We start from the raw sequence: 27,331 nt of genomic DNA on the forward strand, positions 1-27,331 counted from the left end.
TTTTTTTTTTTTTTTTTGCAAAACAAATTTTTTATTTAATTGTTTTCATTTCACATTCTAGCTCCAGCTCCCCTTCCTCTCCTTCTTCTGTCTCCCAACCTTCCCCAATCCCATCTCCCACCCACTCCAAGGGGGTAAGGCTTCCCCTGGGGAGTCAACAAAGTCTGGTATACCAAGTTGAGGCAGGACCAAGCCCCTCCCCCTGAATCAAGGCCGGGCAAGGTATCCCACCATAGGGAATGGGCTCCAGAAAGCCCATTCATGTACCTGGGATAAGTCCTGGTCCCACTGCCAGCCACCCCACAACAGATTAAGCCACATAACTGTCACACACATTCAGAGGACTTAGTTTGGTCTGATACAGGATCCCAGTTGTCCAGAGTCTGTGAGTTCCCACTAGTTTGGGTCAACTGTCTCTATGGTTTTCCCAGTCATGATCTTGACACCCTCCCCCTTGCTCATATGATTCTTCCTACCTCTCTTTAACTGAACTCCAGGAGCTCAGCAGTGCTTGGCTGTGGATCACTCCATCTGTTCCCATCAGTTACTGGATGTAGGTTCTATGATGACAATTCAAGGAGTCACTAATCTGATTACAGGGGAAGGCCAGTTCAGGCACCCTCTCCACTATTGCTAGGAATCTTAGCTGGGGTCAGCCTTGTGGATTCTTGGGAATTTCCCTAGCTAGCACCTGGTTTCTTAATTTTTTTTCTTTTTGCTATCTGCATCATTACATTTTTCCTTTTAACTGGTTATTTCCCATAACTATTAGCATAAGTGTATTTTTGTCTTTACAAATTCTCTTCAGATGTTATCTTCCTAACTGTGGCTAACTTGTTTCTTTCCCTCAGAGTAGTTGAGTGTGTTCTTATATGAAATAGCTTTAGTTTTTCTCTTCCTCTTCTTTTCGAGCTCATTCCAGTCTGGCTTTACCTCTGAATTACTGCATTGAAACTGCTTGTTAGGATGTTAGCGGCTCTCCTTTGTTGAATTTGGTGGTCATTTCCAGGCTTTTTGCTGTTTTATCTGTCACCAGCATTGGGTTCTCTTCTTTACTACATGGTTAGGGTACCTCATGCTTCTGTGTTTTCTTTATTCTCCTGACACACCTTTGCTGATTTTGTTTCATTTCCTTGTTTTGTTCACACTGCACCCCAGGTCTCAGTGCAGACTACCCTCTCCCAACCCCCAGGGGTTCATGCCAGGAAAGCTGTCTATCATTGAACTACATCCCAACCCAGATTCTTATTCTTTATATGGTGTTACTCTCCTAGGATCATATCCATTATCAAGATTTAAGTATCATCTGTATGCTGATAATTCCAAAATTATAACTGGTATTTACTTGAAGACCTCTACTTGTATATCTAATAGGCAACTGAGATTAGATGTATATAAAACGGAGCTCCTGAACTTGGCCTTTCCTCATATACATTAACAGCAGTTTCTTACTTGTAGTTCCTCAAGGGCAAAACAGCTTTAGCATCAGCTCTGGCTACTTGTGTTCTCTCATACATAAAACAGTGGATCTTGTTGACTATCTGAAATAAAACAGTGTACCAGAATGTTGCTAACTGTGTGCCAAGTTTCTACCATCCCTGGTCTAGTCTTCCTCAGCTCTCCTTGTTGTTGCAGTGGTCTCCTAATTGTTCTTAGCTGTTTCCTCTATTATGTTTGAAGCCTGTTGTAGACACATTGGCTTAAATATTCCTCTGTTTTAAACTTTCCAATAGCTTCATGTCTCATGCAAAGTAAAGATGAGTATCTTTTCAGAGGCCTGGTGGGACTTTATCTGGCTGGGCCTCCACTGTCTCTGGCATCATTTCCTCCTCCTTGGCCACTCTGCTCCAGTCTTGTTACCTTGCTAAAAATTTGGATGTGCTTCAGTGCCAGTTGTTGTCCCCATCCCTCAGAAAACTTTTTTTCATGTATCTGTATATTTGATTTCTTCTCTCAAGTGTCACTGTTTCCATGAAGCCACCTCTGACTGCCTTGGGAAATAATAGGGGTTCTTCTGGCCCCTATCTCCTTATTCTGTGCTTTATTTCTTCCCATGACATTTATGCTTCAGGTAACATATTGTAACTCAGGTAACCTGAATAATTTGTGCATCTCTTACTACATATACCATAAACTCCACTAAGGCAGGTAATTTCCACAACTCTGTAACCCAGAACAGTGCATAGCAAATGGTATTAGCTCAGTGACCTGGAGAGTAAGTGAATGAATAGTTTCTACCCTATAGGAAGGTTTCTTATATTTGTGCCTTGAGTTTAACATAATCAGATCTTAGTTTGAGGGCTTACACATAGACATATTCTTTGTTAGCTTTTATTATCTTCTTCAAACACATCCACAGTTTTGCAGCATGTAAAGATGAAAACTTCTAGTACCCCTGCCCTGGCATGACATCTCCCTTTAGCTCAACTTTGGGTAATAATGCACAAGGTGAACTGGTGATGAACTTTAAAATTTGGGTGGTGAAGTTTCCAAGGGAATTTTGTTGATCAAGGATTATAAGCATAACACCTGCCAAATCAGAGAATTAGAAATTGAGTCTGGAAAAGCTACTGTTCTCTTTCACTTGCTCTAAATAAGAAACATTGCAGTTTAGGGGAAATGAACTTAAACACAAAGTATATGGTTAGTCTGTCTGTCCATCCCTCCCTCCCTCCTCCCCTCCCCTCCTCCTTTCTTTCCTTCTTTCCTCCTCTCTGTCCACCTCCACTGTCCTTATTTTTCTGGAACCCTTGGTCTCCAGAGTTTCTGAAACCATTGATGCATGACTCTACCCCATTAGATTTTCCTTAAAAAAGATTTTTCCAAATTTTATGTATACAGTTGTTCTCTCTGCATGTATGTCACATACCACTTGAGTCCTCTTGTCTGTGGAGGTCAGAAGAGTGTTGAAGAGGATGTTGGATCTCCTGAACTGGAGTTACAGATGGCTGTGAGCTACCATGTGGGTTTTGGGAATTGAACCCAGGTCCTCTGGAAGAACAGCCTGTGTTCTTTTTTTTTTTCTTTTCCATTCATTTATTTAGCTCATAAATAAAGTCATGCACAATTATGATACATAATACAGTATGTTCACAATGGCATGGCTAAATTAAACCAATTAACATGTTATATCACACATATTCATCATTTTTGTTTTGAGAACACTTAAAGTATACTATCTCACAACTTTTAAAATATAGCATATTGTTATCAACCATATTTATCATGCTCTCAGTAGACCTCAAGACTTCAGAGAGTCCATGCCTCTTGTCCAACTGCAGTTTTATATCCTTAAACCAATCATTTCCCCATTGTTAAAAGACCCCCACTGAAGCCTAATAGCCATAATTCTGCTCTCTGTTCCCATAAGTTCATCATTTCTAGGTTACACATAAAATTGAAATTGTGTGATATTTGTCTTCCAGTGTGTCACTTATTTTTTTTTTTTTTTGGCAAGCATATAACTTTACTGCTTACTAAAGATGAAATCAAATTTGCATGTACAGGTGAGCACTCACTGAAACACCTTGGATTCATCACATATTTAACTTTCAATTAGCATATACATATATGATATATATCATATGTATATACCAATAATGGCAATATGTTATGCATCAATAGCAGCAAAAGCTTTTCCAGGTTCTGCAGTCATTTGAACAAAATTGTAGAGACATCCAGCACACTCCATTTAAAAAAAACAAAAACCAAAAAAAAAACAAAAACAAAAAAACCAACAACCAACAACAACAACAACAAAAAAGTAAAAAACAAAATCCCAGAAAACAGCACAGTTCTGTTACTCTTGTACTTGGCACCATTTTTCATTTTTAAATTAGCTTCTCAATCATCATCTGGGAGGAAACCATTCTGAGCAACATCATTAAAAACAGCTCTGATAAAGCATGGTCACTACTATGTATCATAAAGCAGGTCCACATATGAGTGAGTACCTATCATGTTTGTCTTTTTGTGATTGGGTTAGCTCGCTCAGAATGGTTTCTTCAAGTTCCATCCATTTTCCTGCAAATCTCAAGATTCCATTGTTTTTTTTCTTCTGAGTAGTACTCCATTGTGTAAATGTACCACAATTTCTCTATCCATTCTTTGGGTGAGGGGCATCTAGGCTGCTTCTAGTTTCTGGCTATTACAAATAATGCTGCTATGAACATGGTTGAACATATGTCCTTGTTATATGAATGTGCTTCTTTTGGGTATATGCCTAGGAGTGGAATTGCTGGATCTTGTGGTAGACTCATTCCCATTTTCTTGAGGAGTCGCCATACTGATTTCCACAGTCAGCCTGTGTTCCTAACCACTGAGCATCTCTCCAGATTTGAGATTTTCCTTTTAAGGAATAAATTTGCTTTAAACTTCTCAGTCAAAAAATAATCATTATTTTTTTCATTTTTTAATTTAAATTAGAAACAAGATTGTTTTAGTTGTCAATCCCAGTTCCCTCTCCCTTCCCTCCTCCCCTGCCCCCCACTAACACCCTACCTATCCCATACCCTTTCTGCTCCTCAGGGAGGGTGAGGCTTTCCATGTGGAGGTCTTCAGAGTCTGTCATATCCTAGGCCCTCCCCCGTATGTCTAGGATGAAGGAGTATCCCTCTATGTGGAATGGGCTCCCAAGGTCCATTCCTATACTAGGGATAAGTACTGAACTACTACAAGATGCCTCCGAGATTTCTGAGGCCTCCTCGCTAACACCCACATTCATGGGATCTGGATCAGTTCCATGCTGGTTTCCCAGCAATCAGTATGGGGACCAAGAGCTTCCCCCTTGTTCAGGTCAGCTGTTTCTGTGGGTTTCACCAGCCTGGTCTTGACCCCTTTGCTCATCACTCCTCCTTGTCTGCAACTGGATTCCAGTTCAGTTCAGTGTTTAGCTGTGGGTGTCTGCTTCTATTTCCACCAGCTGCTGGATGAAGGCTCTAGAATAGCACATAAGTTAGTCATCAATCTCATTATCAGGAGAGGGCATTTAAGATAGCCTTTCCTCTGTTGCTTAGATTGTTAGTTGGTGTCATCCTTGTAGATCTCCAGACATTTCCCTAGTGCCTGATTTCTCTTTAAACCTATAATGGCTCCCTCTATTATGGTATCTCTTATCTTGCTCTTCTCTATTCTTCCCCCGACTCAACCTTCCTGCTCCCTCATGTTTGTCTTTTTGTGACTGGGTTACCTCGCTCAGAATGGTTTCTTCTAGTTCCATCCATTTGCCTGTGAACTTCAAGATTCCATTGTTCTTTTCCTCTGAGTAGTACTCCATTGTATAAATGTACCACATTTTCTCTATCCATTCTTCAGTTGAGGGGCATCTAGGTTGCTTCCAGGTTCTGGCCATTACAAAAATATGCTGCTATGAACATAGTTGAACAGATGTACTTGTATGAAAGTGCTTTTGGGTATATGCCTAAGAGGGAAATTGATGGGTCTTGTGGTAGACTGATTCCCATTTTCCCAAGGAATTGCCATACTGATTTCCAAGTGACTGTACGAGTTGGCACTCCCACCAGCAGTGGAGGAGTGTTGCTTTTTTCTCCACATCCTCTCCAGCATAAACTGTCATTGGTGTTTTTTGATTTTAGCCATTCTGACAGGAATAAGATGGTATCTCAAAGTTGTTTTGATTTGCATTTCCCTGATGGCTAAAGGATGTTGAGCGCTGTCTTATGTGTCTTTCAGCCATTTTATATTCCTCTGTTGAGAATTCTCTATTTCTATTTATTATTATTATTTTTATTTCTATTTATTCTCTTTAATTAGATTATTTGGTGTTTTGGAAACTAGTTTCATGAGTTCTTTATAAATTTTAAGAAGATCAGCCCTCTGTCGGATGTGGGGTTGGTGAATATCTTTTCCCAGTCTGTGGGCTGCCGTTTTGTCTTGCTGACTGTGTCCTTTGCCTTACAGAAGCTACACAATTTCAGGAGGTCCCATTTATTAATTGTTGATCTCAGTGTCTGTGCTACTGGTGTAATGTTCAGGAAGCGGTCTCCTGTACCAATTAATTCAAGGGTATTTCCCACTTTATCTTCTAAGAGGTTCAGTGTGGATGGTTTATGTTGAGGTCTTTGATTTATTTGGACTTAAGTTTTGTGGGTGGTGACAGACATGGATCTATCTGCAGTCTTCTACATGCCAGCATCCAGTTATGCTAGCACCATTTGTTGAAGATGCTTTCTTTATTCCATTGTATAACTTTATCTTCTTTGTCAAAAATCAGGTGTTCATAGCTATGTGAGTTAATATCAGGGTTTTCAATTTGATTCCATTGGTCTATCTGTGTATTTTTGTGCCATTACCAAGCTGTTTTTAGGACTATAGCTCTATAATAGAGCTTGAAGTCAGGAATGGTGATGCCTCCAGAAGTTCCTTTATTATACAGGGTTGTTTGGCTATCCTGGGTCTTTTGTTTTTCCATATAAAGTTGAGATTTATTCTTTCAAGGTCTGTGAAGAATTGTGCTGGTATTTTGATGGGGATTGCATTGAATCTATAGATTGCTTTTGGCAAGATTGACATTTTTACTATGTTGATCCTACCTATCCAAGAACACGGGAGATCCTTCTATTTTCTGGTATCTTCTTTCATTTTTTTCTTTAAAGACTCAAAATTCTTATGATACAGGTCTTTCACTTTTGTGGTTAACATTACCCCAAGATATTTTATGTTGTTTGTGGCAATTGTAAAGGGTGATGTTTTCTCTGATTTCTTTCTCAGCACATTTATCATCTGTATGTAGTAGGGCTACAGATTTTTTTTAGTTAATCTTGTATCCTGCCATTTTGCTGAAGGTGTTTATCACCTGTAGGTGTTCCCTGGTAGAGTTTTTGGGGTCACTTATGTAGACTATCTATCAACTGCAAATAGTGAAAGTTTGACTTCTTCCTTTCCAATTTATATCCCCTTGATCTCCTTTTGTTCTCTTATTGCTCTCGCTTGAACTTCAAGGACAATATTGAAGAGGTGTGGAGAGAGTGGACAGCCTTGTCTTATCCCCAATTTTAGAGGAATTGGGTTGAGTTTCTCTCCATTTAATTTGATGTTGGCTGTTGGCTTGCTGCATATTGCTTTTATTATGTTGAGGTATGTTCCTGTTATCCCTGATTTTTCCAAGACCTTTATCATGAAGGGGTATTGGATTTTGTCAAAGGCATTTTTGGCATCTAGTGAGATGATCATGTGTTTTTTTTTTGTTGTTGTTTTTTGTTTTTTTTTCCTCAGTCTGTTTATATGGTGGATTACATTGACGGATTTCCGTATGTTGTACCATCCCTGCATCCCTGGGATGAAGCCTACTTGATCATGATGGATGATTTCTCTGATATGTTCTTGGATTCGATTTACCAGTATTTTATTGAGTATTCATACATTGATGTTCATGAAGGATATTGGTCTATAGTTCTCTTTCTTAGTTGTGATTTTGTGTGTCTTGGGTACCAAAGTTATTGAAGCCTTGTAAAAAGAGTTTGGCAGTGTCCCTTCTGCTTCTATTGTGTGGAATACTTTGAGGAGAATTGGTATTAGCTGTACTTTGAATTTCTGGTAGAATTCTGCAATGAAGCCATCTGGTCCTGGGCTGTTTTTGGTTGGGAGACTTTTGATGACTGCTTCTATTTCATTAGGGGTTATAGGTCTATTTAAATTGCTTATCTGTTCTTGATTTAATTTTGGTAAGTGAAGTCTATCCAGAAAATTGTCCATTTCCTTTAGATATTCCAATTTTGAGGAATGACCTGATGATTCTCTGGATTTCCTCAGTGTCCATTGTTATGTCTCCCTTTTCATTTCTGATTTTATTAATTTGCATGTTCACTCTGCTGTTTGGTAAGTTTGGATAAAGGTTTGTCTATCTTGTTGATTTTTCTTGAAGAACCAACTCTCGTTACATTGATTCTTTGTATTGTTTTCCTAGTTTCTACTGTATTGATTTCAGCCCTTAATTTGATTATTTCCTGGCATCTACTCCTCCAGGGTGCATTGGTTTCTTTGTGTTCTAGAGCTTTCAGTTGTGCTGTTAATTCTCTAATGTGTCTGTTCTCCAGCTTTTTCATGTGGGCACTCAGTGCTATGAACTTTCCTCTTAGCACTGCTTTCAAAGTGTTCCATAAGTTTAGGTATGTTGTGTCCACATTCTCATTGAATTCTAGGAAATCTTTAATTTCTATTTTTATTTCTTCCTTGACCCAGGAATGGTGCAATTGGGCATTATTCAATTTCCATGAGTTTGTAGGTTTTCTGCAATTTGTGTTGTTGTTGAATTCTAAGTTTAAAGCATGGTGGTCTGATAAGATACAGTGGGTTATTTTAATTTTTTTGTGCTTGTTGAGGTTTGCTATGTTGCCAAGTATGTGGTCAATTTTAGAGAAGGTTCCATGTGGTGCTGAGAAGAAGGTATATTATTTTGTGTTTGGATGAAATGTTCTATAGATGTCTATTAAACCCAATTGGGCCATAACTTCTATTAGTTCCTTTGTTTCTTTATTAAGTTTCTGTCTGGTGTTCCTGTCTTTTAGTGAGAGTGGGGTGTTGAAATCTCCCACTATAACTCTGTGAGGTGTTATGTATGACTTGACTTTTAGTAATGTTTCTTTTACAAACATGGATGCCTTTGTATTTGGGGCATAGATGTTCCTAACTGAGACTTCATCTTGGTGGATTTTTCCTGTGATGAGTAGGACGTGACCTCTAATGTGGAACACAAGGAGTCAGTTTGAAAACAGATGGTTTATTGGGAAGTACTCAAGCAACAGAGCCAGTTCTGTTCACCCAGCCAGGAGAGGAAAAAGAGAGCTACATGTGTGCATCCCTGATATTTAACCCTTGCCATGTCACTCTGACCATGTCCAAGTGTGCATGGTCAGCATCACCTGTGCCCACCCCCAAGTAGGTGTGGACATTGTCACCTGTTCCAGCCCCCTAGCAGTTATGGTCAGCATGTCTCCCTACAGACCTCCTTCATGTCTTTTGATTGATTTTAGTTTAAAGTCTAATTTGTTATATATTAGGATTGCTGCCCCGCCCCTGCTTGTTTTTTGGGTCCATTTGATTGGAAAATCTTTTCCCAACCCTTTACTCTGAGGTACCGTCTGTCTTTGAAGTTGAGGTGTGCTTCTTGTATGCAGCAGAAAGATGGATTCTGTCTTCTTATGCATTCTGCTAGCCTGTTTCTTTTTATAGGTGAGTTAAGGCCCTTAATACTGAGGGATATTAATAACCATTGATTGTTCATTCTTGTTTGGTTTGGATTTGGTGGTGGTGGTGGAATTGTGTGTGGATTTCCACCACATTTTTCTTTTGGCTGTTGGTAAAGTGGGATTATCTATTGCCTATGTTTTTCTGGTTGTAGTTAACTTCCTTGGGTTGGAGTTTTCCTTCCAGAACTTTCTGTAGTCCTGGATTGGTGGATATGTACTGTTTAAATCTTGTTTTGTTATGGAATATCTTGTTTTCTCCATCTATATTGATTGAAAGCTTTGTGGGTATAGTAGTCTGTGCTGGCATCCGTGTTCTCTTAGTATAGGTAGAATATCTATCCAGGACCTTCTGGCTTTCATAGTTTCCATGGAAAAGTCAGGTGTAATTCTGATAGGTTTGCCTTTATATGTTACTTGACCTTTTTCCTTTTTCTGCTCTTAATATTCTTTCTTTATTCTGTATGTTTGGGGTTTTGATTATCATGTGGCGTGGAGACTTTTTTTTGTGGTCCACTCTATTTGATGTTCTGTAGGCTTCTTGTACTTTTATTGGCATGTCTTTGTTTAGGTTGGGAAAGTTTTCTTCTATGATTTTGTTGAATATGTTTTCTGCACCTTTGAGTTGGGTTTCTTTATCTTCTTCTATACCTATTATTCTTAGGTTTGGTCTTTTCACCATGTCCCATATTTCCTGGATATTTTGTGATAGGGATTTGTTGGACTTAAGATTTTCTTTGGTCTATGAGTCAATTTCTTCTAGTGTATCTTCAACTCCTGAGATTCTCTCTTCCATCTCTTGTGTTCTGTTGATTATGCTTGCATCTGTAGTTCCTGATCATTTACCCAGCTTTTTTTTTATTTCCGGCATTCCCTCAGATTGTGCTTTTTTTATTGTCTCTATTTCAGTTTTTAGGTCTTGAACTGTTTCCTTGAGAGGTTTGTTGATTTCTTGTATTTTTTTGGTTTGTTTTTTCTTTCATTTCTTTAAGGGATTTTCTCATATCCTCTTTGAGGCCCTCTATCATTTTCATGAAAATGTTTTTAAGGTCATTCTCTTCTATTTCATCTGTGTTGTGATGTTCAGGTCATGCTGGTGTAGAGTCCCTAGACTCTGGTGGTGTCATATTGGTTTTTCTGTTGTTGAATGTGTTTTTATATTGTCTTCTTCCCATCCCTTCTTCCGGTGGGTGTAGAAAGAGTCTCTTCCTCTCCTGGTGGGTACGGGACAAGGTTCCCTTCTGGTGGGTGCAAACAGGTCCAATATTCTGTTGTCTCTCCTCTTCCCATGGATGGAGGCAGGATCAGTACCGAGGTCTTGGTAGTCTCTGGGTAGGCTGGATCCCGTCTGGATGGGATCTGCCATGAGCAGTCCCCAGGCCTCAGGTGTCTCTGAGCAGGGCAGAGGAAGGCAGGCTGGAAACAGGCCCAAGCCTACCTAGTCCTGTGGATTGAGGCGGGACTGGTACCAGGGCCTTTGTAGTCACTGGGTGGGCTGGATCTTTTTGGGATGGGGTCTGCGGTGAGCTGTCCCCAGGCCTAAGGTGTCCCCCATCAGGGCAGAGCCACAAAATAATCTTAAATATTGCTCCCTGTTAAAGTTTTCCATAATCAGAAATAGTAGCCTTTAAGAACATGAGATATCTTATTTTTCTGTCATTTCTTGTGGTATACCTGCATGTGTGTGGTGGGGTATATGCGGGTTTGCTTTCATTTGTTTGAGCTGTTTTGGCCCAAGCTTAATGCTTAAAAGTTTTGTTTTGTTTTCATATTTGCTTTTATTTTGACTAGTGATTTTTGTCTCAGGGAGACTAGACCTTAATGGATAGCTAAATGAGTTTAATATACTTTTTTTTTTTTTTTTTTTTTTGGTTTTTCGAGACAGGGTTTTTCTGTGTAGCTTTGGAGCCTATCCTAGCACTTGCTCTGGAGACCCAGGCTGGCCTCGAACTCACAGAGATCCGCCTACCTCTGCCTCATGAGTACTGGGATTAAAGGCATGCACCTGCACCACCAATGCCCAGCTTGAGTTTAATATACTTTTGTAGATTGTTAATATCACATCTTCCATATTTCATAATTGAAGCTTTCATTTTTATTCTGGTAGGCTCACAGCTGGCAACCTGGAATAAAAAATCCATACCGTGGTGTTGTTGTTTGGCCTGTTCCTGAAAACATTGAAATCACTGTGACACTTTTTAAGGTAAGTTTTTTTTTTGTGAAATCTTAAGTGTATAAGTTACATCTGTATGTGCTTCTGTGTACAGATTTTTGCACTATTATTATGGTATGCATTTGTGTCTCATCTGTTTACCTGATTGCATCAATTCCAAGGAAGAAGTCTTTACACTGTAAAGGCATCACAGAATCTTAAGATCCTTAAAGGTCCATGGGCCTACTTTTTCTGTATCCTTAAAATGCTCTTCCCATGCAAAGCTGAAGTTGGTGAAGTCTTTATTCTGCTCCTCATTTTGTTGGCTTTGCTTGATTAACAGTTGACTTGAAAATCAGTATTCAGTAAATGTTGATGTTAATCTATCATGAAATTGCTGTTTTTTCTTTTTTTGACTCTTTGGGGGCCTGCCACCAAAGCACATGGAGACTTGTTCTTCTTTATGAATTCCTAGCCTTAGCTTGGCTTGTTTCTAGCCAGCTTTTCTTAAGTTATCCTGTCTATCTTTTGCCTCTGGACTTTTTACCTTTCTTTGTTTTTTTATTTTAATTTTTTTTATTTTAGAAGCAGTCTTATTTACATATCCATCCCCCCATTCTCTCGCCCTTGCATCCTCCCATGCTCCCCACTGATCCCCCCAACCCACCCCTCACCTTTCTTTGTTTTATATGTCTTCCTTTCCGTCTTACTCAATGGCTGGCTGTGTAGCTGGGTGGCTGGCACCTGGCATCCTTCTGTCTTTCTCATTTTCTTCCTCTTTCTCTTCTCTTTTTCTCCTTCTTTTCTCTCTGCCTGGCAGCCCCGCCTATCCTTCTCCTGACTAACAGTTGACTGTTCAGCACTTCATTTAGACCAATCAGGTGTTTTAGGCAAAGTAACACAGCTTCACAGAATTAAACAAATGCAGCATAAAAGAATCCAAGACATCTTTGCATCATTAAACAAATATTCTACAGCATAAACAAATGTAACACATCTTAAACTAATATTCCACAACATGATATATTTAAAATTAATAGCTGATCAACTGCGTCTTGACTTTTTGGTCAAGATCAAGTGTAAAGGTAAATATACATATCTATACACATGATATATATATGTCTCACTAGTTAGTCCTAGAACTTTCTTGCTGGCCTCAAATCCATAGAAATCTGCTGAACTTTTCCTCTGCTGAGAGTAAATGCATGTGCCACTAAGCCCACTAGCTAAAATATTTTATTAACATTGATATTTATGAAAATTATAACTGGAAAGCAACATATTTTAAAGTGCAGATAAAAAATACAGATGTTCGTATACCATTTGCCTGTCTTTTATGTGTTTTTTCTTGAAATTTGTCTTATTTCTTTAAATATAAAATATCGAACACATGATAGTTAAGCACCAATTTACTAATCAATTTTCCTGCCATGAACTTCTGTCTCTTCCTATTTTATATTTTTCTCTCTGCCCAGCCATGTCATTCCTGTCCCTACCTCCCTCGTGCTGGGATTTAAGGTGTGTGACTCCCAAATACTGGGATTAAAGGTGTGAGCCACTACCTGGCTCTGTTTCTCTTTTAGACTGGATCAATCTCATGTAGGCCAGGGTGGCCTTGAACTGACAGAGATCCACTTGCCTCTGTCTCCCGAGTGCTGGGATTAAAGGTGTGTGCTACCACTGCTGGTGTTTATGGAGCTAAGTGTGGCTTTTGCTCCTGATGTGGGATATGCTTCTCACTCAGCTTCTATGACTTGGAGTATTAAGATGTCGGGAAGATGCCCCAAACCCCTCCTCCCTAGTCTTCAGTACCACACATTTCTAACCCAATTATATTGTTGGGGCCCCTCATAACCTTTTCCAATATTTAGATGTTTATTTCCAGTGGATTCTTTATCTTCCACATCACCCAGAATTCTGATAGAAAAAAACAAAAAACAGAAAACTTCATTCTTTCATAATAAGTTTTGGATCTTGTTTTTGAACAGCACTTAAATATTCAAGCAGAAAATTTCCTCATACTTTTCCCTTCTTTCAAGTTTCACATTTGACTTAATTTTGAAATTGTAAATAGGAAATGACCTCTCTGGCTCTGAGACCTTCACACAGGTAAACTCACGGGGAAGTGCTTTTCAAATTATTATTTTGTAAAGATTTATTTTTGTGTGTATGGGTGTTTTGTCTACACATCTTGTGTATCACATGTATTATGCTGCCTGTAGATGGCATGAATCCCCTGGCACTGGGGTTCCGCATGGTCTGAGGTACCTTGTGGGTGCTGAGGGTGTTTTACCCAGGTCCTCTGGAAGAATAGCAGTCAGTGCTCTTAACTGTTGGGAAACCACTCCATAACTCCTCAATTAAACACACACACACACACACACACACACACACACACACACACACACACACACACACACACACACGTTGTTTCCTTGCATGTATGTTTGCACTGTGTGGATGACTGGTGCTGAGGAAGACAGAAGAGGGTGTTGGGTCCTCTGGACCTTAAGTTACAGATGGCTCTGAGCTGCCTCATGGCTTCTGGGATTCGAACCTCAGTCACTTGGAAGAGCAACCAGTGCTCTTAAGTGCTGAGCCATTTCCCTGAGAAATACTTTTAAAGGAAGTTATCAACGTGTTTCACCTCTGTATTATAACCAGAAGTTGATTTCTTTAGATTGCATGCTTGTTTTTGAGATTTCAACTAAATTGAAAATAGATATGGCTAGTAAAAAATTAAAAACATATTTCAGAAGGGAAATGGCTCTTTATACTATTAGTGCAGAAGTAAGAAAGTTGACAACAGTTGAAGGTAAATAAAGAAGGCTTATTTAATTACAAATGGTTTGTCTTGTCCATAATAAAATAATTCTGTAGACATCCACTTTAAGGTACCTGAGAAGTGAATGTTGTTGTTGTTGCTTTTGCACTATTTACTGGAATTTCCTATCAGGTTATTTCTTTGCCCAATGAAATTATTCCTTAAAAATTGTTTAGGTGTACTATGTCATCTGTGTCTTACAGATGCTTTATTTGTTTTAAAGAAGGCAGTGTTAAATATTTAATTGCTGTGGCATTTATTCATGAATTCATGAATTCATTTGCCCAATATTCTTAAGAGGCTGCTGTGAGCCACACGCATTTCTTGAGACTGGGGGCTCAGTGATTAAACTGAATCAACAAGTGGATAAAGTCAGATGGATCTGCAGCTCCAGTATAGCTTTAACATTTGTACTGTGAGGGGATGCTTCTTGTATATTTCAGTCTTCTACTCAGTTAAACGGTAATAAAAATAGTACCTGTCTCGGAAGTTGCGAATTAACTGGGACACAGTGAGTATTCAATAAATATCTGTGTTGCTGATACTAATTGTGCTGCATTTCTAAAACAACAAATATGAAAACAAACAGGCAGGAGAATGGTAGAATGGCTCTCCTCAGTGTTGTGTGTGTTGCTACTTAGTCTCTGAGTAGTACTATTTGTGTCCTAAGTCAATTAGAAAAAGCTCTTCCAGTCTTTAGAGGCATGTCTTTCATAGCCCTAGTTCACGGGGAAGGCCAGAGCAGGAGCCTTGCTCACTTGCGTCCATCCACAGGCAGGAAGCAGAGGATGATGAACTTTCTGCTATTGTTCTAATATTTGTAGAAATTACACACAGCTCTGCTGAGACTGGGTATTTTCTCTTTCCTGAAGCTTTTGTCGTTCACTCTGCAAAATGAAATGTGTTGTTTTCTGATCCTTTATTTCATTTATCAACCACTTCTTCATAGTGGAGTATGGCATATGTTTTTAAATGCATGAATTCATAGACTACTTCTGTAATCTCTAGGCTAGTATTTAGTATTTGTCAGCTAAATGTCTAAAAGTGAGCCTCATTTACAAAGCAGACAGTGTTGCCCTGAGGTAGCAGGACCCCTTACCCCTAGGTTCCTCAGGTCTTTTTCAACAGGAGGAGTGGGAAGAGGATTGTCCAAGGCTCATGTTGACTGGCTGTTTTGTATGATTATGAAATACCTTGGAATACTTAGAAATTTCAGAGCTCATAATCTATGCATCAGAGCCCCCTGCAGCTCAAGGGGGGGCTTTTATCTTCAAATACTCAGTTGTAAAAGTGAGAACAGAGCTTTGTGAGCATTTAGTGTGTCAGTGAAGTTCTAGTTGACTCACAGAATTGTCTGTGTCTGTCTGTGATCATGTGTCTTTGTCTTGTCATGGATGCAGTGCTGGGACAGATGCACAGACAAAAGGAAAAGGGTTTCCTAATGTAAAATCGTGACTTTTTAAAGAGAAACTGCTCAGATAGCTTTCTTTAAAAGGTTATTTTTCTTCTTCCTTTTAACAAGTTAGTAAAACTACAAATAAGCTTGTTTGTATTTCTTTCTTGTGTCAACTGGACTAAAGATAAGTGTTTTTTACTTTTTGTAATTTGCTTTTGTTGCAGGATCCTCATGCAGAAGAATTTGAAGACAAGGAGTGGACTTTTGTCATCGAGAATGTAAGTGAACGACACATACCCAGTGTTTTTTTGCCTCGCTGTATTATTATAGTACATGAGCAGTTTGGTGATGGGAGAAATGTTGCTTTATGAAAAATCTAATAGGGAATTTGTACAGTTTAGAAGTTCTTATCAATAACAATTGTTTAGAAAACATTTATGGTAAACTGAAAGTCTTTAATGACAGACTGTATATACACTGTCTGTATTCTGTGTGGGACCTGAGGGCAAAGTCATTTACTTACCTTTTTTTTTTTTTATCTCTTCAGCATCCTCATGGTATTTCTTATATAGTAAATGTCTTCATATCATGGAATCCCAACAGGCTAGCAGGTATACAGTGGTGTTAAATAAATGCTTTCTAACTAGGGACTAGAGAAAATAGGCAATGGCAATAATAATGATTAAGAGTCTAGGCCTCCAGGGACTGGAGAGATGGCTCATTGGTTAAAAGTACTTGCTATTCTTTCAGAAAACTGGAGTTGGGTTCACATATCAGGTGTTGTAACAAATGCCTTTAATTCTAGCTCCAGGGACTTGATTTCCTTTGGACAAACATGCATGTACGTGCACATGCATAAAAGTACACACACCACACACACACACACACACACACACACACATACTAGACTTGGTTTGAAGTCCTAGTTGTTGTAGTTACGAGTTCTGTGATCATGGGCAAGTTTCTGATCTCCTCAGTAGTTCTATTAGGTAAATTTGTTATGATTGTATTTTGTTGACTTTCCTTGTCTTTAGAGCAGCATTTTGTTTTGTTCTTTTCATCTTTTCATTTTTTTTTTTTTTGTGAAAAGATGACTGTGAGGGGCTGGAAAGATGCCCACTGGTTGAGAGCACTTACTGTGCAAGTGTGAGGACCTGAGTTCAGACCCCATCACCCATGGACAAGAAGGGTGAGGCTTCAGAGATAGGAGGAATGTGGGAGCTTGCTGACTGCTAGCCAACCTGAAAAAATAAGTGAAAAAGCAGACTCCTGACACCTCTTCTGTGCTCCATGTGCATGCTCACAGGTGTGCTTGCCTATTTTTATTCACTGTACATACTCCACAATAAACATAGACACACACACACACACACACACACACACACACACACACACACACACAACCATTTATGAGTTTTGATCTATTTTTACCACTATACTGCATTTATTTTTTTAAAATTAGAGAGAAAAATGTGTGTACATTATCTGGTGCACAGTTACTAGACTTTAGGAGTCTTCTGAAATGCTTAAGAAAGAGCATAAATGTATATACATTGTGACTGAAACATTTTTAATTCATTACTTCACAAGAATACAGCATTGTTTTGTTTGCATGTGTGTTTATTCATGGTCATGTGTGTGAGTGCATATGTGTATTCAGGTTCATGTGCACATGTATGCATGTATGTGGAGGGCAGAGGTTGATATTAGGTGTCTTCAAGCACTCTCTACCTTATATTTTGAGGCAGGGTCTCTCACTTGAAGAGTTCACAGATTAAGCTAGTAGTCTCTATAGCCAGCTTGCTCAGAACGTCTGTCTCTGCTACCTGAGTCCTGGGACTATTTGTGAGCATTCACTTGGGTGCTGAGGATCAGAACTACGGGCTATGCTTGGGCAGCAGACAGACAATTTATCTGTTGAACCATCTTGCCAGCCCAAAGACATTCTATTTTAACTATTCTAAATGAGGACAATGACCATTAATTATGAATTCCTAATGCTAAGGAATGTTGTGTAAAACTAAACCTGGAACAAAACAGGGCAAGTGCTGTGTGCTTTCACTGGGAACAGAACAGGGCAAGAGCTGTGTGCTCTCACCAGCAAGATAGATTAGAATTAGGCACATCTTCTGTTTCAATTTTCAAGAGCATTTTAAATAGAGTCAAAATAGATATTGAGAATTTTCTTTTTCTTCTTTACCTGCAGATGTTTTTAACTCCATCCAAGTGTGTTAACTCTTTTCACAGGCTTTGGAAAGTCCAGGTCCATTTTATGAAACTAACAGGGACAATTATTGGTTAAGTAACTCTAACACAGGAAACCCTTTATTATACTTATTCTGTTATATTCTGTAACCACAATATCATGATTTTATTATGACAGAATAGCTTCTCAATGCATCATTATTGCAGTAGTTAGTGTGTCAATGATTATAGTTAAATTCAGTGAACCATTAAACATTAAAGTCCCTCTGAAGTTCTTTTTAAGAGAATTACATTAGTAGTATCCTTTAACTTTATTGAAGGAAATGACAGTAAGATAGTTTATGAACACCATACTCTCACAGGTGAACTCTTCTGGGCAATGGCTACTTAATGTAAGTGGGTCATCTTCTTTTCCTTCTTTTTGAAACAACTTTTTGTTTGGTTTGGTTTTTCAAAACAATGTTTCTGTGTGTAGCTCTGGCTGTCCTAGAACACCCTCTGCCTTTGCCTCTTGAGTGCTGGGATTAAAGGCTGTGCACTCACCATGCCGGGGTAAAACCACTGTTTTTTAAGTATGCCTGTGCCAGTGTGATTGGTAGACTAGTTTCTGATACACTCTTACCCAATTCTGTTTTCATAAATGAGTTCTTGAACTTCTGTAAGGTTCATAAGTAGGCTTGAACTTTATAAGGCCATAGATGCTGTTGGTCTTTAGTATAATTATATAACTAGGTACTTCATAGACAGTGAAATAGTTTGAAAGATGATATAATGCTTCGTAAAGTAATAAAAGTAAGTTAAAGCTAGGGTGGTGGTGCATTAAGACTTTCATCCTGGTATTCAGGAGGCAGAAGCAGAGGCAGATGGAGGTCAGCCTGGTCTACAGAGCCAGTTCTAGGATGGCCAGGGCTACAAAAAGAAACCCTGTTTTGGAAAAAAAAGTGAATTAAAAATGACAGTCAGATTTGGAGTCAAATCCTACACACATGCATAAGAGATTGAGAAAAAAATTGAGAAGAATTTTGGATTCATATTACATCTCTGTTGTCTTTGTTTATTAAAATAAATTAAAATTCACTAATGTTACAATATGGGTGTTGGTTATGTTTAGAAAACAAAAAGTTAACAAAACTAAGGAAACCATATAAACCATGAATGAAATCCACAGGTTTTTTTTTTTTTTTTTTTTTTTTTAATCAGTATTTTTTCCATTTTAATTGTCCAGGTCTCTTAACTCAGATCATTTAAGATGGATACAATAAACACATATTAACCAAGACAATCTCATGGGCTCTGTCTGCATAACCAAATAGGAGATTAAATACCTGAGCTTAGATATTTTCTTTTAAACCAAAGTCATAAGTTTGCTTTACTTAATGTCTAATGAGATTTTTTTTTTAACATTGAAGTTAACACATGGAGCAGGATTCATTCATGTGTAGGGCATGGAGCATGCTGCACTGTCCAGGCACTGGAATGAAAGTGGCCTAGAATCAGGTAGAAGATATCTTTCTCAACCATTCATTCCTCTAAAGTGGAGGCAAAGAATAAAACTTAGTGAAACATGCAGTGTGATCAAAAGAAACAGATGTTAAACATAAATAGATAGTATGTTAATATTATTCTTTGAGATCTCCAAAAGGAATTGGAGTATCCTTATCAATTAATTAAAATGTATTTTAATAAGAACGCTGATAAAGTTTTGTAAGTGGGAAAATGTAGCAATGCTGTATAAATCTTTTACTGAGTTATGGCTCCCCTTAGTGGTCAGTGGTAGAATTGACTGGACTGGAGAAAAGCTGTTCCTGTAGGTAAGTTATCTAGACTCTATGCTACAATATAATTCACGAGCTTACATTTTAAATCGTGTCAACATTTCATACAAAAGATGTAGTGAAGGAAAGCGTAAAATTCTCTTGTAATATGTGGACTTTTGTTTGCAAGTCAGCTAACAATATCAGAAAAAGAAACTTAAAATCTCCTTCGTATTTGAAGACATTTTGAGACTTTATGATGTCTCAGAGTATTAATAGTGAGAGCGGGTTCTCTTTTGTTGTTGTTGCTTTTAGTTTTTCAAACACTTGTTAGTCTATGTCTCAGTCTGTTGTTGGACTCATGGCAATCTTCCTGTCTCATCTTCCTATATGGCTATAAGAGTAAACTCTTACTAGATATTAACTATCCCAATGAAACAAGGAACTCTCAAATCTTACAAGTCTGTTGGGAACTTCAACTGTACCAAGTGCTGTGTGGAATGCTTTATACACACTTTTCATTTTCTCATTGCAATAAACTGTGAGTCAGATATGTAAAACTATCAATACATAGAGAGGTTGAAGAACCTACTAAAAGTTATGTAATTAACAAGTTAATGTTTAATTCAGTCTCAGTTTTCTCCATGACCTTTCTCTTAATGTCTAATTCAGTAACTGCCCCCCTAAGTAACAGAAGTGAAAAATAGTTTGGGGTGGGAGTGGGTGAGTAGTTCATTTCGTAATGTGTTTGCTATATAAACATGAAGCTTTAGGACTTGAATGTGGATCCCCAGCACCAATGTAAAAAGTCGAGTGAGCAGCATCTGCTTGGTGCTACGTAGGTAGAGACAAGCAGAACTGTAGACGTCTCTGAACAATCTGCCTGGCCAAATTGGGCAGCAATGGATTTCCATGAGAGCCCTTGTCTCAGTTTCCATGAGTGACCTTGTCTCAGAATAAAAGGCTGAGGAAAATGTTTGCTGACCTGGTCTCCACATGCATGCACACGTGCGCACATCTCTGTGCATACACACTAAAATAAGTAGAGATTGTAAAATCATAGCGGTGTTTTTAATTGGCCATCTTTAGCATTAAATCTGTGAAGAAATCTATCTATTAGATTAATAAAGGTAGTCTTCTAATATTTATATTAGATACAAAAGCTATTTGGACGAATTATTTGGCTGCTACTAGATATTGTGAAATAGAGTTTTAGGATTTATTACTCATCAAAATTCATTTTCCTTGAAGTAAGCTTTTTATATGTAAATTGAGGTTAACGTTTGTTTCTGGTCACAAAATTTTCCCAATTTTGTCAGTCTAAGTTTTCTTGAGAGTGGAAAGCTACTTATATACAAACCAAAGCTTTATAGGCAAGTCTACCACTCACAAGCTGTGTGGCAGTAGACAAATGATTTAATTTTGTTGTTTTTCTTTCTCTGTGTAGCCCTGGTCATCCTGGAACTTACTATGTAGATCAGGCTGGCCTTATACTCACAGAGATCCACTTGCCTCTGCCTTCCAGGTGTTGGGATTAAAGGTGTGTGCCATCACACTCAGTTTGTGATTTAATTTATTATAGTGTCTGCATATTCTAATATAAAATGATGGGATTAATATCTACTTTGTAGGTTATTGGTGATTAGAAAAACATGAAAAACATCTAGCCTGCTTTGAAGGTGCAATTTTTTAATAACTTTCTTTTCTAGAGATCGTGAAAAAAGAAGTAGGTTTCTGAATTAATAATTTCAAAATTTAACTTTTCTACCTTTATTTATGCTTTCCATAACTTTCATCCATCACCTTTAACCTAAAAAATTGACAATGAATCTTGTAAACATCTCAAAATATTTTTGTCTCATTAAAACTTGTACCTTTTGATTACAATCTTCTTACAAATTAAGAAGTGGCTTCTAAAATAAGTGTGCTAAGAACACATTAGTGTCTACCACTATACCAATATCTGTGACCATTCACAATGTAAGACACGGATGTGTTTCAAAACATGAGTTTGAAGTCTTTTTATTTTGAATTATTTGCAAATTCATCTATCTGTTCTTAGTGTAATAAAGAATGCTAGTACAATTCAATGTTTTCATTGTTAGTCTACAATTAATACTTTGTTGTGGGACTTTTTTAAAAATGTGAAATCACTACAGTTATATTCAGATACTTGTTTATGTTACAGATTACCCAACTAAATCAGAGCTAATGTATTTGTACATATGGGTTTTAGTTTTAAATAGCTAAATGTTTTTACTCTTTTGAGTCACTGGTTTTTGAGAGAACTGGAAAAAAGTATATGATAAACCAGTTTAGGTTGAATTCATTCATTCAGTGTACGCTTTTTATGCACCAAACCTTTCGTGAATAGTATACAAATAGTCAATTAAGATATGCACATGTTTGCCAATAGTGAGGTTTGTGGTTTTCCCTGATGCTTTTTTTTTTTTTTTCTATAAAATTGGGATAGTCAGGTATCTACAGTATCTCACAGCCGTATTTCCTTTCTTAGTGATATAAAATAACATGCCAGCTTTTTATTTGTTTGTTTGTTTGTTTGTTTATTTATTTTGGTTTTTCGAGACAGGGTTTCCCTGTGGCTTTGGAGGCTGTCCTGGAACTAGCTCTTGTAGATCCACCTGCCTCTGCCTCCCAAGTGCTGGGATTAAAGGTGTGCGCCACCACCGCCTGGCTGACATGCCAGCTTTAAACCAAGAAAGAATTATACTTGATGACATAGGGTAGCTTGTTCTCAAGCTTATTAATGAGGGTCTAGATAGGGAATTGCAGGAAAAGATACAATGAGGTGTTAACGAACAGTAAAGAAGGGAGAAACCAGGGAAGACTTCCTGGAGTAGGTGGCTACAGAGTTCAGCTTTTTAGAAAAAAAAATGAAGTTAGCCAAAAGACACTCTGAGAGGAGGGAAGAAGATTCAGCAAAGAAAGGGTAAGAGTTCAGAGGGGGAAGATAATTGGTAGAAAACAAAAGCAATGGAGAGAAACTATGAGCTCTGATCAACAGACATCTACTTCTTTTTTAAACTATTAACGCAATACATTTAATAGTAAGAGTGTAATTAACCAAGATCTATGTTCACCTTGGAGATCAGTGGGGGATCAGAGAGCATTCTTGACTCAGTGACCAGTGAGATGGGCAGTTTGGCTCCTTAGTGCCCCTCCCTCCTTTTCAAATTTCAGTTTACTTGCTGTTACCTCCTAAAGCTTTTTAAAAATGGATTAAATGGAATATTAATTATGACTTTACTGAAGCCTTGGTTCTGAACATACAACTTGCACACATTGCCTTGCATGCCACCACACCACATGGTGCCATCCACTGCTTCCCAAAACACCTTGACTCAAAGTTACGTTATGTTGTGAATTAGTGTTTTTCTGTTATGAAGTTCACTGCTTCTGATGATAGCATAATTACGGAAAATATTTTAAATATTTTCCTAACATCATTCCTTAGTATGAAATGTCAGATTAGTATATATTTGGATTGTTTTGTGCTAGGACATTTTATTTTAAACAGTGTTGTTTGAGTTCATGCCTGAGTTCAATGAATTTTGCCTTGGAAGTCTGCTCCCAAGAATTCTGAAGTGACTCTATACATATTTTTATCTTTCTGCACTGCATATTTGTGTAAAGTTGTGTTCTCAGCATTAGCAATTATAAATGAAAATTTCAACTTTGAAAAATGTTGAAGATGCTTTATATCCTGCAGTGTAAAACATTCAGCCAATTTAATTTTTACTTTAAAGGCAAACAAGCATGTCAATTTCTCTAGTATTTAAATTTGCTTTCTTCTTTTGTAAGATCAATATATATATCAAATATATATCAAAGTGTTTTTGAAAGAAAATATTTTAATTTTTTTTGCCAGTAAATGTTTGATTTGTATACCTAGTTTTATCTACATTCATTCCTGGAGTCCCAGCTCAACTGTCCTCAGGCTTATCCAACAACCCTCTCATTTTCTGTTGCTCTACCAATTTAGGAAAAGTAGATCTCAGACACTGTAGCATCTCCATCTTCTTAGGCTGTTTGAACACATTCAGCTTAAAGTACGGGCATGTCAGCATGTGGTCCGTGTATAAGTCAATTTGTGTTGCAGATGGGAACAGAACATGTCTTCCTTTTAGTTGATCTCTGGCCTATTAGACTGAGGATCCAAACTGGCCATTTTTGAGTCTTGAGAAGCAATTTAGCACACTGACTGAGCTGGGGAGTTGGGGTGGTGCTGTTTCTTCTTACTTCTTCATGAGAAAAGATGGTTGTATTAGAAGCAACAAAGCTTCCTCTTTTACTAGCTCAGTGTCAAATGTCTGCATTTAGAATAGAAATCTCATGGTTAACACAGGCTCTCTTGATCTTTTAATGATGTCAGTTTTATGTTGTATGTGTTGGTGTGTTGGGTAACTATACAGCTAGATTGGGGAAAGCATGACTGGGAATTGTGAGCCTGCCTGTTCTCATTCTGGTTAAACTTCAGACAAAGCCCATGCATGCATTTCCCCTGCTCTCACATTTTTCTGGTGTGTGTGTGTGTGTGTGTGTGTGTGTGTGTGTGTGTGTGTGTGTGTGTGTGTGGTCACGCGTGTGCTCATGCATGTGGAGGTATTGTCTTCTATCATTGTCCACCTTATATGTTGAGGCGCAGAGTCTTTCATTTGGAACTAGAGCTTGCTAGCTTGTCTAGCTGAGGTAGTCAGCTTGCTCTGCAAAGGCTGGAATGATACGTGGGCCACCAGCCAAACACCTGACTTCAAACTTGAGAGGCAATCACTTACTTACTAAGCCCCCTTCTTAGAGAGTTTATTGATATTATTGTTACTATTATTAAATGGTTCTTTAGCTTTAAAGATATTTTGAAAGAAAATATGCTCATGAATTTTTGTCCATACTTTGTCAGTTGGAACCCTGTGTACCTCCGTCTATTTGCCTAGTGTTCCATCTTCTTAAATTTTATTTTTCATGATATATAAAACCTAAAAACTACATATTAATTGGGTAACATGTTTTGATATATGCATACATTGCATAAATTAGATTAAGTAGATCTACTCAAACATCTTTTCTTTGTGGCAGAGATTTCCCAACTCTTTGAGCCTCACTTTTTACAGCATATACCATGTTATTGTTTTCCATGGTCAGTCTTTGGCCAGCATCACTCCAGACCTTCTTGCTTCTAAATGAAACTCAGAACTCTGTGATCAGCCTTTCCATTTCCTACCCTGTCTGCTAGCTTATTATCTTTACTAGGCTGTAATAATTAGAAAAGTTTTCCTTTTAGATCTCACACTCAAATTCCTGATGTAGAGAAGGAACTCCTCATCAGAACTTCATCAGAACTGAACTGGGCTATATTTATCTGTATTTCAAAAGGACACCATCAAAATGGTAGCCATGAGGTCACATGTCAGTTTAATTTGTGAAATGCCCTAGCTAGCAGATTTAAGACTGATTTAATTTGTAGCAGTAAGGCATTGCTTTTAAATTAGTACAATATGGAGTGCTATGGAGTTGATTTTTTCCAAATTTTATCCTAGTTCACTGGGGACTTATCTCTAGTGATAGTAATTGTTCCTTACACATAAAGATAAAGTTCATTATATAAACACACTAGTATCCATAATTGCTCACACATTTCATGAGCTTTTATTAGTAACAGATTCTTGCTAATTAAATGAGACTGTAATAATGGAAAGATGTCTCTAGGTCTCCTATTATCTGGAAAGAGATATAGGCAACTTCTAGGATTAAGTTTAGGATGCAATATGTGCCCATATAGAGAGTACCTAGCTCAGTCTTGGTGGGCCGGGGAGGATTTCTATTGAAAGTAATATAAACAAACCTAAGGGATAAAAATTTCATAACCCTTTATTTGTAACTTCAAATTTTAAACTCTCCATGTAAAGTTATTTTATTGGAAAAATTTCCTTGAAACTCATTTTGGTTGCAAAATTTGATTGGACTGGAAATGAGGTTTATTCATTGTATTTAACTCAGTGAATGCTTTTTCATTTTGTTACAGAAATGTTAGTATTTTTTTATTGTGGGAGTGTGTTGTAGTGTACAGATAGGCACTGAATCTAAAATTCTGTTAGAGGCAATACTTTAGGGGACTGAGTAGCTTGAGCAGAGGTCTGGAGGCAGCAAACTGTAGCTCCCACATGCAGCAGCATATTGTCTAAAAGGATATCTTCTTGAATATTTTATGTCATCAGTGGTTGCTTTCTTAGGGCTATAGTGACTTACAGACATTACTTACAGACATTTAGTTGAATTATGTAATAAAGAATTTTAAAAATTACTATATCATTACTATTAACCTACTACTTTACATGGCATACATGATAAATAAGAGTGGAAAGGAAAGAACTGTGTGTGAGGGGGGTGTATGCATGCATGTGAATATGAATATATAGATATATGCACTTGTATATGTATGTAACATGTGACATTCAGAGGTTGGTATCTTGTATCATTTCTTAACTACTTTCCATCATACCTTTGGAAACAGGGTTTTTCACTGAATCCAGAGCTCACTGTTTTGGTCACACTGACTGGCCAGTGAGCCTCAGGGATCTGCCTGTCTCTGCCCACTCCAAGCCAGCTCTGGAGTTATACAAATGCACTGCCACATTTGACCTGAATATTGGTACTGAGGATCTGTGTTAGTCAGGGTTATTTAGAGGAATAGAACTGATAGAATAACTCTCTCTCTCTCTCTCTCTCTCTCTCTCTCTCTCTCTCTCTCTCTCTCTGTGCGTGCGTGCGTGCGTCGTGTGTGTGTGTGTGTGTGGTGTGTGTGTGTGTATTCATTAATTCACATGTCAGCTTAATAATTTTTTTAATATATACATATATATATATTCATTCTGTCGTGTGCATGTGTGCACTGCGCGTGTGTGTGTGTGTGTGTGTGTGTGTGTGTGTGTGTGTGTGTGTGTGTATGTGTGTGTTTTATTTGTGTGTGTGGTGGATTTATTAGAGTGACTTACAGGCTATGGTTCAGTCCAACAATGGCTGTTTAACAACAGAAAGTCTTAAGAATCCAGTAAATGTTCAGTTCATGCAGCTGGATGTTTCAGCTGGTCTTCAGTGTATGCTGGAAACATGAAGAAGTTGGTGCTAATGCCAGTGAAGGAATGAATTTGCCACCAAGAGTAAGGCAAAGAGCAAAGGCGTCCTTCTTTCATGTCCTTATATTGGCTGCACCAATGTATTCAGTAGTTTCCATTCCAGCCCACCATTTGTTAGTAGCAGTTGTGAGTTCTGACTATAGACATGATCATTTTGCAGAAAAGAAAACAGGAGACATGAAAAGACTAAGTTTCCACTTGTACTCTTGGTTCAAATCCATGTCTGACTGAACTCAGAGCCTTGCTTTCCCCATCTTCCAGGGTTTTGCCAAGGTTTCCTTTTAGTTACTCTTAATAGTAAGGAAGCAGGGCACATATCTCCAAAGACTTAGGAAATACATATGAAGTAGCACGATCAAAACACAGCACTTCATAGATCTCACTTCATGTGAACTGCAAGGGGAGACGGTATTGAGCATAAATATATTTTAATAGGTTCTTACTCTATCTTTGAAGATCAAAGTAAAACAGATTTCTGGGAGCTATAGAAAACACTATGGCCTTTTTACTTTCTTGTTTCTATCAGCTAAATAATAGTATAAACTTTAACATGTATGCTGCAATGAATTTGATGGCATGTGATTTGTGTAGTTATTATTGAGCCATTGTAGCCAAATGTAGTGTCTTGTAAATTGTCAGAACCATT

The 27,331-nt window shown here is 37.9% G+C and overlaps 1 protein-coding gene across 10 annotated transcripts in view; it reads left to right on the top strand.

Annotated features, from left to right (window-relative positions):
• The window catches only part of Ehbp1 (EH domain binding protein 1), a 270,164-nt gene that overhangs the window by 35,458 nt on the left and 207,375 nt on the right, over window positions 1–27,331 (top strand). For all 10 annotated transcript variants that reach the window (XM_035453507.1, XM_035453512.1, XM_035453510.1 and 7 more), the window contains 2 exons: window positions 11,311–11,406; window positions 15,800–15,853. In XM_035453507.1, the coding sequence (XP_035309398.1) occupies window positions 11,311–11,406; window positions 15,800–15,853 (150 nt within the window). The remainder of the gene's footprint in view (window positions 1–11,310; window positions 11,407–15,799; window positions 15,854–27,331) is intronic.

Source organism: Cricetulus griseus (genome assembly GCF_003668045.3).
Source record: "Cricetulus griseus strain 17A/GY chromosome 1 unlocalized genomic scaffold, alternate assembly CriGri-PICRH-1.0 chr1_1, whole genome shotgun sequence".
In the NCBI taxonomy this organism is placed as follows: domain Eukaryota; kingdom Metazoa; phylum Chordata; class Mammalia; order Rodentia; family Cricetidae; genus Cricetulus; species Cricetulus griseus.